General features: G+C 45.2%; 1 protein-coding gene across 1 annotated transcript in view; it reads left to right on the top strand.

Annotated features, from left to right (window-relative positions):
• SEMA5A (semaphorin 5A) overlaps positions 1-12,495 on the top strand; it is a 466,526-nt gene that overhangs the window by 433,212 nt on the left and 20,819 nt on the right. Inside the window, exons 17-18 of the mRNA XM_034998860.1 lie at positions 6,497-6,722; positions 10,550-10,768. Of these exons, the coding sequence (XP_034854751.1) occupies positions 6,497-6,722; positions 10,550-10,768 (445 nt within the window). The remainder of the gene's footprint in view (positions 1-6,496; positions 6,723-10,549; positions 10,769-12,495) is intronic.

The following is a 12,495-nucleotide window of genomic DNA, read 5'->3' as shown; positions in this document are numbered from 1 at the left end:
ATTTTTTAGTTGTTTTGGGGGGAGAGAGTTCATCCCGATTCTGTTTACTCCATCTTGGTCAGAAGCAGAAGTCATTCTGTGGCCCTCTAATTCTGAATCTGCCATCTCTCTTTTACTTCTCTTCCTTACTGGGTACCACTAAGCTTATTTCCAGGACTTCCTGTCAGTTTTTGCTGTTTGCCCCAGTGCCAGGGATCACAGGCCTACTTCTGTGCACTTGCTGGAGCACTTTGGCCCTTTGCAAACACAACTGCATTTCTTCCTTGTTCGTCTTGTGCAGAATGGCTTTCTGTCTCAGCAGGATAACCTTTGATGCTGAAGGAGAACTTGGTAAATGCATGTGAAAACCATGAGTATTCCATATGAGAATGAATTTAGTTCATATATTCAGCTATTGATGAAATGAATTTAAGGGTAACTTTCTTAGTTTGTGCTGAGCACAAGCTATCAAAATTTTGCTTGAGTTGTCACCATCTATTTTACTTTCAACCTATGGAATATAGATATTTCAGTGTTTTTCAAAGGAAGAATAAATAGCAAAACATGGAGCCCCTCTTAACCCCCTAAATTTGTTCCCCAAATTTATGCACATTCCCTCAGAATGCACCTAATTGTGAATTGATCAATATGATTTATACATTCACCAAAAAAATACTATACTCAAGATTGGTAATATAAATTAAATGTGACAAAATTCTGCTCTTGACAAACTTGCAGTCTGTGGGTAAAAGCAGACTTGCAAATAGACACACTTCAATGAAATTCATGCTTCGATTCTGTGAACCAGGCCTGAGGTGACAGTGGCTTGAATTAGGAAAGAACCAGTTCAGATGGGAGGAGAGAATGGACCCCAGAGTCTATTTCTATAGGTACCTCCCAGCTTCTGGGTTAAACTTTTTTTTTTTTTTTTTTTAAGATTTCTTTCTTTTTTTATTTGAGAGAGAGAGAGGGTTGGGTAGAGGGAGAGAGAATCTCAGACTCCATGCTCAGCGCGGAACCCGATGCAGGGCTCGATCTCATGACCCTGAGATCATGACCTGAGCTGAAACCAAGAGTCGGACACTCAACTGACTGAGCCACCCAGGCGCCCCTGGATTAAACTTTAAATGTATGGTTCTTTTACTGTTGACTGGGACAGAGAGTACATGGGGACCGTATCTGGAGAATTGTACAAAATTGCTTTAGTAACCCTTGGGATTTTTGGTGCTCTTGACCCTTTATTTATGTTTTGTCCTTGCATCAACTGTTTCCTTAATTCATTTTTATGTTTTTCCAGAAATAATTGGTCCATAACTTTGTGTAAGTTTGAAGTATATCTCATGTTGATTTGATACATTTATATATTGCAAAATGATTGCCACCAGAATATTAACTACCATCCCCATCCCATCACATAATTAAAACATAGTCAAACATTTCTGTTTTGAGGTGAGAACATCTAAGATCTCCTTTCTTAGGTGAGAACATCTAAGATCTCCTTTCTCCTTACTGTATCAGTTACATGATACAGTATTATTAGCTATAATTGCTATGCTATCCATTAGATCCCCAAACTTGTTAACCTCATGCCTGGAAGTTTGTACCCTTTGAACAGTATCTCGCCATTGTCCCCTCCTCTCCAACCCCTGTTAATGACTACACTTTTTGTGTTTCTCTGAGTCTGTCCTTTTTAGATTCTACGTAGAAGTGATAGCATGCAGAATTTGTCTTTCTCTGCAAGATTCGTTTCTCTTAGCATAATGTCCTCAAGGTCCATCCAAGTTGTCACAAGGTGGATTTTTTTTTTAATTTAATTTTAAGGTTTTATTTATTTATTTAACAGAGAGAGAGAAAGAGAGAGACAAGCAGGGGCAGCAGGCAGAGGGAGAGAGAGAAGCAGGCTCCCCACCGAGCAAGGAGCCCAGTGCGGGGCTTTATCCCAAGACCCTGAGATCATGACCTGAGCCAAAGGCCGACACTTAACCAACTGAGCCACCTAGGTGCCCCTGGTGGATTTTTTTTTTTTTTAGGTCATTCTCACACGTGAGTTTTGACTCCAAACAAGGCGTTTATGCTCTGTTTCCTCACCCACAAGGCTTTGGAATATCCTTGATTCATTCACGTCCAACCAGCACTTGGGGCCCATGTGCTGTCTTTCATGAACCATCACCCTTTTGGCGGCGGCAGCCCCAGGACAGGGCTGTTCTGCCCCCGTGTTCCATGGTCTGGTGTCCAGCTTGCTCTCTCTGGCTTCTCCCCTCAGAGGCACCAATATGCAGCTTCTGGGTAGAGCAGCCTTCTCCCCGAACATACCTGCTCTTCTTAGATGAGGGTTTGCTGCCCTGACCGCCCTTCAAGTTCATGATGTCACTGGAACACGAGCTGACCGTGGTGGAATTAAAGCTGCAATTTCAACAGATATTTTCCGATGGCCTAAGCTAAACCATGATGAGAGAACCCCTCTGAACATTCCCACTTGCTCTTTCTTTTCTTTGTACAGAAAATATCATTTACTCTTTCCACTTGCTGCAGGGATTTTCAGGGACCAAATAAGAGATTTCCATTCTGGATGGTAATATTGGGCCAGTCTGTTTGCTGAAATAAATTGAATGCAGTACTCAGGTTCTGGGATCACTTCTTTGCTTAAGGATTTTTTCAGTGGCTTGGAGTCAAGAAAAGTGAAATGGGACGGAATATCCGTTAGACTTTGGCTTCCCGGTAGAGTAATAACAACGACTTACATTCCTAGAGCTTCTCATGTTTTACAGAGTGCTTATCTATTAATGATTTCATTTGACCTTCATAACCTTCTTGTGATGTACACAGGAAACATGTGTCATGGGAAAAAGTGGGGACAACCTCCAAGCTTGGGTGCTGTGCTCCCTCACAGATTGCGTGGAGTATCATGACACTGCCCATGTGTGCCTCTAGGAAAATTAGGTTTAAATATAGGATGGCTGACAACCTAGTAACTGTGTTCTTCCTTTGTTCTTCAGGAAAGCCAGAGAATGTTCTAGAATGAAATATATCCAGAGGAAAATAACTTTTATCACTGGCCATTAGCCTAGAGGGCCTCATAAGACCCAAATAATGTAACCTGAGCATAAAAGCCTGGATCTATGGGGAGATTTCCTTCCTTTTTATGATTGAATGGTATATATTATATATTATTACACATTGTAGTGTATATTATATATCATGTTCACACACATACCACATCTTGTTTATCCATTCATCTGTTGATGGACACTTACTTTGTTGCCATACCTTGGCTACTGGGAGTAATGCTGTGATGAACATGGGAGTCACACTAAGATCCTGATTTCAGTTTCTTCAGCTGTATACCTCGAAGTGGAATGGATATTAGTGACCATTGTTACCTAGTATTTTCTAGCAGAATATTAGGCATCCGATATGACAAGTAATAGTAACTGGCTCCCTGAAACTTCTTAGAAAATAATTTCTATCTTTAGCATTAAATGTAATATTGTTCACGTTACATTCAAGTTGGGTAGTTACTGCCGTGGGTCATCAGTACATTGTGGCATCCAGATTCGGCGGAGCCATAGAACTACTTACCATTGAATGAAATCACTTCGTAATTTTGGTCACCGATATAAAACTGTTTGGTCATACCATTTCTTGGCATTTCATAATTTGACATTTTAAATGAATGCATCACAATCAAACCTCAAGAAGCAGGTGAAAAGGGCAGTTCTGAGTCTCAAGGTAAACTTCATACGATGAAAAGACAATGAATGGAAGAACAAACTTTGTTATCAGAGGCTATCTAATAAGCCCACATTGATCTTTATCCTTGAGCTGTGCCCACCTCTGCCCCATTGGACATGTCACCAGCACACAGAGACCAACTCAGCCTCTTGAGCCAGCTTTAAAATATATTTGCTATTCATGTATTTCAAAAATGAAACTTCACCTCCATAGAACAGGTGACATTTCTGGTGTACAGAAGCAAAGAGTCACTGGGAGCATCCTATATTTGTTTCTTAAAATGGGGGATCTTACTGACGAACTTGTTAATGCTTAAGGACCCGCACTTTTTAAGCAGGGCTCCATAAACCGCGTATGTTCTGAGTCGGTTTCAGCAAGGAGCCCTGGACACCTGCCCCACCAGGCTGAAGTGATGAAGGGGAGGACAGTGGCATGTAGCATTTGCAATCTGGGGATGGTGGTGCCATCATGCGGCAAGCCTGGACAAGGGTTTATTGCATTCCTATCGTGTGACCTCCATTTCAAGAGAAAATGAGAGGGCTCACGCGTGTTCTGCCTGGTTTTTCACACGATTGGGTTTATGGCATTCACTGGGGTTATTTTTTTCATTTAAGAGGCAGCATCCAAATAATACCATAATAAAAGATGCTGTAAACAAAGGGAAATGAAGTCATGAATCTTCCTGGTACGTGTTGGTGTGGGGATGAGGTGCATCGGTGTGGGCGGGGAAGGAAATGGCGAGAAGATAAGAAATCAGAGAAGCGGTGGTGACCACTTTCCGTAATTGCTGCTGAAAACCTGTGATGTCACACATAGGAAGAACTCCTGAGTCTTGTTACTTATGGGTATTTTTTTTTTAATTGGACTACTAGTAAAGAAAAGTAGTTAGAGTAATTAGATTAATGGCAAAATACATATTTTCATAGGCTTCCAAATAGAGCTGGCTGTGTGGACACACATGGCCACTCTCTTTCCTACTGGAAGCACATGACTATCATATTAAAGGAGTATTCTTTCGAAGCATAAACCCACAAGGACAGTTCTTATATGCCTAAGTCCCTGATTGGAGGGGGGATAAATTGGTGACGAAGTCATAGAATCTAAACAACCATCCCCAAAAACTTTAGTGTGCAAGGGACCTGGATAAGAATAGTAGCCCATCACCCTATCCCATCCCTCAGCTGGGGATGGTGTGCCCCTAGTTATGAGTGCAAACGCTGGACTTTGATCTAACCAAAGGAACAGTGTTACTGCATTAAGATGATGAGAGATGGTAAATTTTCATCAATGTTGCTGACACAGGGATAGGGGAGGGAGTAAAGGGCCAAACCCTCTCCTTCCATAATGCACAGTTAATGGATAATGCCTGATCCTTGAAAATTCTGGTTGTTAGATCTAGGGGCTAAACATGCAAATATTTAACTAAAACATATGGGGGATAAGTCAAGCAGAGAAAGTCAATTATCATATGGTTTCATTTATTTGTGGAACATAAGGAATAGCATGGAGGACATTAGGAGAAGGAAGGGAAAAATGAAGGGGGAGAAATCGGAGGGGGAGACGAACCATGAAAGACTATGAACTCCGAGAAACAAACTGAGGGTTCTAGAGGGGAGGGGGGGATGGGTTAGCCTAGTGATGGGTATTAAGGAGGGCATGTATTGAATGGAGCACTGGGTATTATACGCAAACAATGAATCATGGAACACTACATCAAAAACTAATGATGTATGGTGACTAACATAATACAATAAAGTAAAATAAAATAAAATTTAAAAAGTAAATAAAAGATATGGGGGAAAGAATATTTCTCTTTTTCATAAAAAGACCTTAGAGGACTATTTAACAGTTACTTGATATATATGTTTAACACTGATAAAAATCATTTTTAAGGTATGGTTATAATTGGATGTATTATATGTTGTGGGTTTCCCTCTAATGAAACAACCTTTATTGTCCAGTGGAAGAACAAACAGTGCTCTGTCCAAGGTCCAACCTTGTACCCTTCATACATGGCGCTTTTTATGGAGATGCCATGTTTAGAATTCTTGACAAATAAATCTTTAAGAATCTTAATCAGTTCCACACACCCCCCCACACACACACACCATGCCCCATTTGCCAGACCTTCAAATGTACGCTGCTCAGTAACCGGGATGCTCCCCCCTGTGCTTACAAGGGAGGAATCTGGTGGCGAGGGAAGGGAAGAGAAAGTGAGAAGCGCTGTCCAGGGATTAAGCAGGGAAATGCTGTGAAAACTTACACACTATAAGTTACTACATTTTGTGTGTGTTATTTGGATACTCTACTACTCTAACACTTCCAATCCGTGATCCCAGAGCTTAAAACACTCCTTCATCTCAAGCTGAGTGTTACGTTGTCCAAAATAAAATGTTTTGGTTCCATCATTTTAACTTTAAGCCTTTAAAAAAAAAAAAAAACAGTTAAGCTTCACACTGGAATAGTCGGCAGTTTGGGTTATTATCAAGTGAGAGGAAAGTGATTTTTATGGGCTCACCATTCTTATTCACATCCGGTTACATTTATTGTCTCATTCTCCTCGTTGACACAGGAGAAACTGTGCAGGTTCCTTCTGCAGTGGACCCTGGACACTGAACATGCTTTTAAAGGCCCAACTGAACAGCACTGTTTTTCACTTGGTAGAGTAGCAGATGGGTGTCAGCACGTGCGGTTTTAGAGAGCCCCATCTTCCAGTGAAAGAAGGAAGCCCGGGACTCTGTGGATGCTTGCACGATAAGCACATGCCATGCCCTTTCTCGCCCAGGAGTACCAGCCTTGCAACACCAACCCGTGCCCCGAGCTGAAGAAGACCACGCCCTGGACACCCTGGACGCCCGTCAACATCTCAGACAACGGGGGCCACTATGAGCAGCGCTTCCGCTACACTTGCAAAGCCCGCCTGCCTGGTCCAAATCTGCTCGAAGTGGGAAGGCAGAGAATCGAGATGCGGTACTGCTCCAGCGACGGAACCAGCGGCTGCTCCACCGACGGTGAGCGTCCACCCCCCCAGCACCGACCCACTCCCCACAGACGGGCATTCGATCCCGTTTCTAAGGTCATAGAAGAGCAAGGGGAGGGGACGTTCTCCTTCTGATTGCTTCTGGTGTCGCAGTCTTTGTGACAGTGAGCCCACTCGTGCAGAACCAGCTGGATAGCAAACGGTGGGAAAGAACTCTATATCGAGGTGGTCCCGTGAATTCAGTCCTCACAATAACACCATATTCTAGAGATCCAGAATAGTTGGTGGGAGATTTATTTAATATCAGGAAATATATTGAGGAAGGCTCAGTGGTCTTCCATCGGTCTTCTCGCCCCCCAAAATGTAAGCTACAAATAAGCTTTTACTTTCATTCTTCCCCAAGCTGGACCAAGACAAAGAAAGGGCGTCTGTCTGTAGAAGGATCTTTCTGCTTAAAAGTTCAGCCTGTGAGAATCCTTTCATAGTCTTTGAAATTGCTCTGTCCTTTTAATCCCTTCCATACCATATTAATAACGTAGGGAGAGCTCTAAGGTAGACCAGGAGATGCACCCTCTGCCTGGTCCTGCGGCGTAGTGGGCTTCTCTCCTCCGACAATTCACTTGCTCGCCCTGGAGCTCAGCCGTCTCTACTGCAGGAGAGGGGGTGAGCCTGGTCATCCCCAAAAATCTTCACTTCTGCTTTCTTCCTCATCTCTTCTGTCTCTCCCATCTACTTTAACAAGATCTGTCCAATTCTAAAAAGAAGATAGGTGTTCACAGATGGTTCTCAGAGCACGATGTGTTGAGAATGGTGATAGTTCTATCGTGCACTAGACCACTGGGAACATTTCTCGGCACGTTTGTGTTTATGTTTCCACATTATTCTGACAACATGAATGTGACCTAGAAAATACAGTCACCATCAGTGTTGCTTTTCGAGAAGCCTCCTTGGACTGAGAGTGGGTGGCCTTGATGAACCACAGAGGTAGTAAGCCACCATGTTGGGCTGCCATGGGTAGGATAAATTCGTGGGGGTGTGATAGATGTCCTCCTGCCTCCTCCAGTACCCACGTGTCACTGATCTCTCTGCCTCCCCTGGGGAGAGCTGCTGCTTGGAGGCCTGGCCGTTGCCATCAAGAGCCCCTCCTCGTCGTAGGTCCTGACATTAACCATCTCCTGACCTCAAACCATTCTGCCCACTGTAGTTCAGCAACTGTATATAGGCTTGTTCGTCATTTCTTTAAAAAAATAAGTCTACTTAGTGAAAAATCTTCTGTGACTAGGTCTACAATTTCAATAAAGTGAACACCTATACATGCAGAAAATCAAGCAAAATGATCTTTGCTCCTACTAATTTTGTAAAATCCTGCTTTAGTAAGAAGAAAAGACGTATATATGCTGGAATACCAAGAGGGAACCAGGACCCATTGTAAAGATCTACATTCTGCAAGGGACGATCTTCTGATCTCACATTGGAATAGTGACATAAAATACAAAATTCCCAGTTAAAGATGAATTTCAGATACTTCTCAGAATTTTTTAGTATGAGCATGCCCCATGGATCTGTTTTAGGATAAGTATGCCCCATGCAATATTTGGGACATACTTACTGAGAATGTGATTTGTTGTTCATCTGAAATTCAGATTTAACCAGGCTTCCTCTATTTTATTTGCAAATTCTGGCAGCCCTGTCTCCAATTCATGCACTTAACTTTCTTATTTCAGAGCAGGCGGTGAACTGTTATTTCTTACGACATCAAGGTAAAAAAGAGACAATGAGCGGCCGTGTTTCCCTGCACAGGAATGTCATTGTCTTTTCTGAACATATCTTTTTTTACCCTTTTTTTTTTTGAAGATTTTATTTATTTATTTCAGACAGAGAGAGCATCCATGAGCAGGGGGAGGGGCAGAGGCAGAGGGAAATGCAGATTCCACCCTGAGGAGAGAGCCTGACACGGGGCTCCATCCCAGGACACTGAGATCTGAGCCAAAGGTAGACGCTTGCCCAACTGAGCCACCCAGGCACCCCTATTTACCCTTTTATTCTCAGATACATACAAAACCAAAGCTGATGTTTGTTTTCAATGATAGTAATATAAACTAAGAAAAAGTTTGATATACATTTATAAAAGATATCCCATATTTCCTCCAAAAGTATATCATGGGCAAGGCATAAAAAATACTTCATCTTGGGCGCCTGGGTGGCTCAGTTGGTTAAGCGACTGCCTTCGGCTCAGGTCATGATCCTGGAGTCCCGGGATCGAGTCCCACATCAGGCTCCCTGCTCGGCGGGGAGTCTGCTTCTCTCTCTGACCCTCCCCCCTCTCATGTGCTCTCTCTCATTCTCTCTCTCAAATAAATAAATAAAATCTTAAAAAAAAAAAAAATACTTCATCTTTCTTGTGTCTTAAGGGCTTCAAGTTCTAATGACCATCCACACGTTTTGGTATTGACATCTTGAAAATACAAAATTGGACTTCTTTGCCTCCAACCACACAAAATGAGGCTGACTTGTGCATAGCTGTTCTGTATTGATTAACCACAAAGTACTGGTTCATCACAGAAAGACATTTCAAATCCATTTTCTCTAAAGAGCATCCTACCGAGGTTTCTGAGCCGGAGTTTTTAAGTAAACAGCGAAGGAGCTCAGCAGTGGACAGGACTCTTGCTGTATTTGCCTTTTCGCACTTCTCCAGAACTTCGTGGCATACTTTGAGAGGTTTTGTTTTGTTTTGTTTTTTAAGATTTTATTTATTTATTTGAGAGAGAGAGAGGGAGAGAGAGCATGAGCGGGGAGGGAAGAGGCAGAGGGAAAGGGAGACACAGAGTCCCTGCTGAGCAGGGAGCCCGACGCGGGACTCGATCGCGGGACTCGATCGCGAGACTCGATCCCGGGACTCCAGGATCATGACCTGAGCCGAAGGCAGACGCTTAACCGACTGAGCCACCCAGGCATCCCGAGAGTTTTCTGTTAAAACCTGAGTCACATTGCCAGCATTTGAGAGCATTAGAATATTTGTTGATATTGTAAGTGAGTGGCCATTTTCATCAAAGCGAACAGGACTTTTGGCTGTGCCTAATTAGTTAAATGACTTAGCAAGCGTAGAGCGCTCAGAGCAGACCAGACACACGGGACGTGTCCAGAGCCTGTTCCTTCCAAGACAGCTCCAGCTGCTGCTGCTTCTGCCGCCACATATGTGGTGGAGACACAGCTGCGAGTAAGCAGGCTCTGAACTTCCTGGGGGCGAGTGCCACTGGGCACCGTCGTTCAGGGATGTGTTCGGTTCCGAGTCCTGAGCTCTGCCCCCTGCGGGGTTCCGGACAGACACCTGTCTCTGTGGCCTGGGATTCCAAAGTGGTGAACTCTGCCTCTTCCACCAGCCTGAATTCACTGTGGAAAGGCTCACAGGTTGAGGGACAGGTTTAGAAAACTGTCGGAACCGTGCTTTCCTCTCTGCAGATCGATGTCCCCAGTGGTGAGCATCACCTCGTTCTGTACGGCACGGTTTGCTCTAGAATTCCCAAGAGAAGTGAGAAAGTTGTGTTTTCTTTGTAAGAAGTTTCTCAGAAAAACGAGTGGCCTACAAACCTAAGACCTATTGCATAAGTATGTGACCGCATTTACCAGTCAAGTGCTGCGTTGCATCCTATGTAAGAGCCACCGCAGAGAAGGAAGCCTGAGTTATGGAAGATTAGCATTCACCTGCAGTTCTTTCTTCTGAAGTAGAAAAAGTATTCCACTGATTTGGGGGATGCAGTTACAGAATGAAGCCGGCAGCTGAGAGACAGGGAAGGTTAGCTGGGACTCTGGTTACTCTCAGAACTTCTAACAGCCACTCGCGGGCCGCTTCGTTGGCAGGACTTTCTGGTGACTTCCTGCGCGCTGGGAGGTACTCTGCCCACACCGTCAACGGGGCGTGGTCAGCCTGGACGTCGTGGTCACAGTGCAGCCGCGACTGTAACAGGGGCATTCGGCACCGGAAGCGTGTTTGCAACAACCCCGAGCCCAAGTATGGGGGCATGCCGTGCCTGGGCCCATCCCTGGAATACCAGGAGTGCAACATTTTGCCCTGCCCAGGTGAGTGGATCGAGTACTCTGGAAAACATCTGGAAGTTCAAGGGCCTTAGACGACCTTCTAATTTAGGGAGGCTTGCTTGACTTCCCTGCCTTTATGCTTGAGATTAAATATATGAAAAGTCACAGATTACATTTTCTAAACTGCCTTGGTAAAAAGACAGCTGTATAACCCAGGCTGGGTTATATTCATTTATTTCTCCTGATTTTAAAGAAACTAAAACATTCTCGTGCACCCCCATGAGGCTCCAGGGCCCTCGGCACCGTGCCTGACGGAGCAGGGGGCCCTGCGGCCCTGGCCTGAAGAGATGTGTCGTGTCCTTGAAACTGGAGGCTGGCCTCCTCCCAAACTGTTGGGACCAGCCCTCCCTTCATACCACAGATTCCTCCTCCAGGGTGACGGGTATCAAGAGTGACCCACCAGGGGCCTGCCAAGCCAGCCCCTCGTGTCCTCAGTCAGCATGGTTCCGTTTTGTCCTGAGTTCAGTCCTCTAAACACACACTCTTCTCTCTTGGAGGCTGACAGAGGCTGTGTTGTTGGGGTCTTCCTCCTGAGACCTGGCATTTCATTCCACGGAGTTCCCAAATGAGCACAGCGTTAGTAAATGAGCTTAAGGAGCCTCCGTCTTCCTGGACAGGACGTTGCGTGCGGACGCAGTCCTGAGGCTGGCTGTCGTAGTCAGTGTGCTAGCCCTCTGTGCTCCTCCTGCCGAGCTCTGGGGACAGCCCCGGCGCCTGACTCCCTCCCACCTGACCTTCCCATAACCAGAGGCTCCTTCGTCGGTGCCTCACGGCCACCCAAGCGCTGTCTACGACTCTGCAGGTTGCCTCTGACTCTGCCCCACGAAGGTTCCAGAACCGCAGGGACTTCCTTGACAGTCCCGCTCAGTGCAGCGCCCCCAGCGCCCCGCACAGGCCTGACACACATGAAACAGCCGTCAGTGATCGTTCACCCACCAGTTCACCTCAAATAAAAACAGCCACCAGGTCACGTTAAGGAGTGTCTCTGAGATGGCCCTGGGTCTTGCACTCAAGGACCAAAGTGGCATCCAAGCATTTGGAGGAGTCTGCATGTTCTGCTGACAGCAATGAGGACTCATGTCTGGAGCCTGGGGAGGCGAGGGTAGATGGAGGGATCCTGACGTTCCCTTGTCGCCCTCCCTGTTCAGTTTATAACACAGAGCTTAATCTAATGATGTCACCAACGAACTCTCTCCCAGTGCCAAGGAGGAATCCTACTCTCTGTGCTGGGGCTGTGGGAAAGAACTGGCTCTGTGACCTTTCCCACCCCCTCAGCATCACTTGGCCGGGAGAGCCAAGCTGTTGGAGGGAAGAATCTCCTGAGGCTGGAGAAGTTCAGACAGAGTCAGCCCAGAGGGAGTAGAGCAACCATGGGAGCAGGGGCGTTACTGGGCTCCTCCTCCTCAAAGCTGAGAACTAGGTATTTTCAGTTTAATATACATTTATTCATCCATCCATCCAACTGTCCGTCCACCAATTCACACACCACCCATCCATCCATCATCCATCCACCCATCCATTCATCCATTAATCCACCCATCATCCATTCATCCTCACACCCATTCATCCATCATCCATCCATCTATCCATCCACTATCTATTCATCCACTAATTCATCCACCACCCACCCATCCATCATGCATTCACCCAACTATTCATCCCAATCCAACCATCACCATTCATCCACCTACCCATCCATCCGTCCATCC

This window comes from Mirounga leonina, unplaced genomic scaffold (genome assembly GCF_011800145.1).
Source record: "Mirounga leonina isolate KUSES-001 unplaced genomic scaffold, KU_Mleo_1.0 Mir_95, whole genome shotgun sequence".
NCBI lineage: Eukaryota > Metazoa > Chordata > Mammalia > Carnivora > Phocidae > Mirounga > Mirounga leonina.
This window is presented reverse-complemented; position numbering and strand designations above follow the sequence as displayed.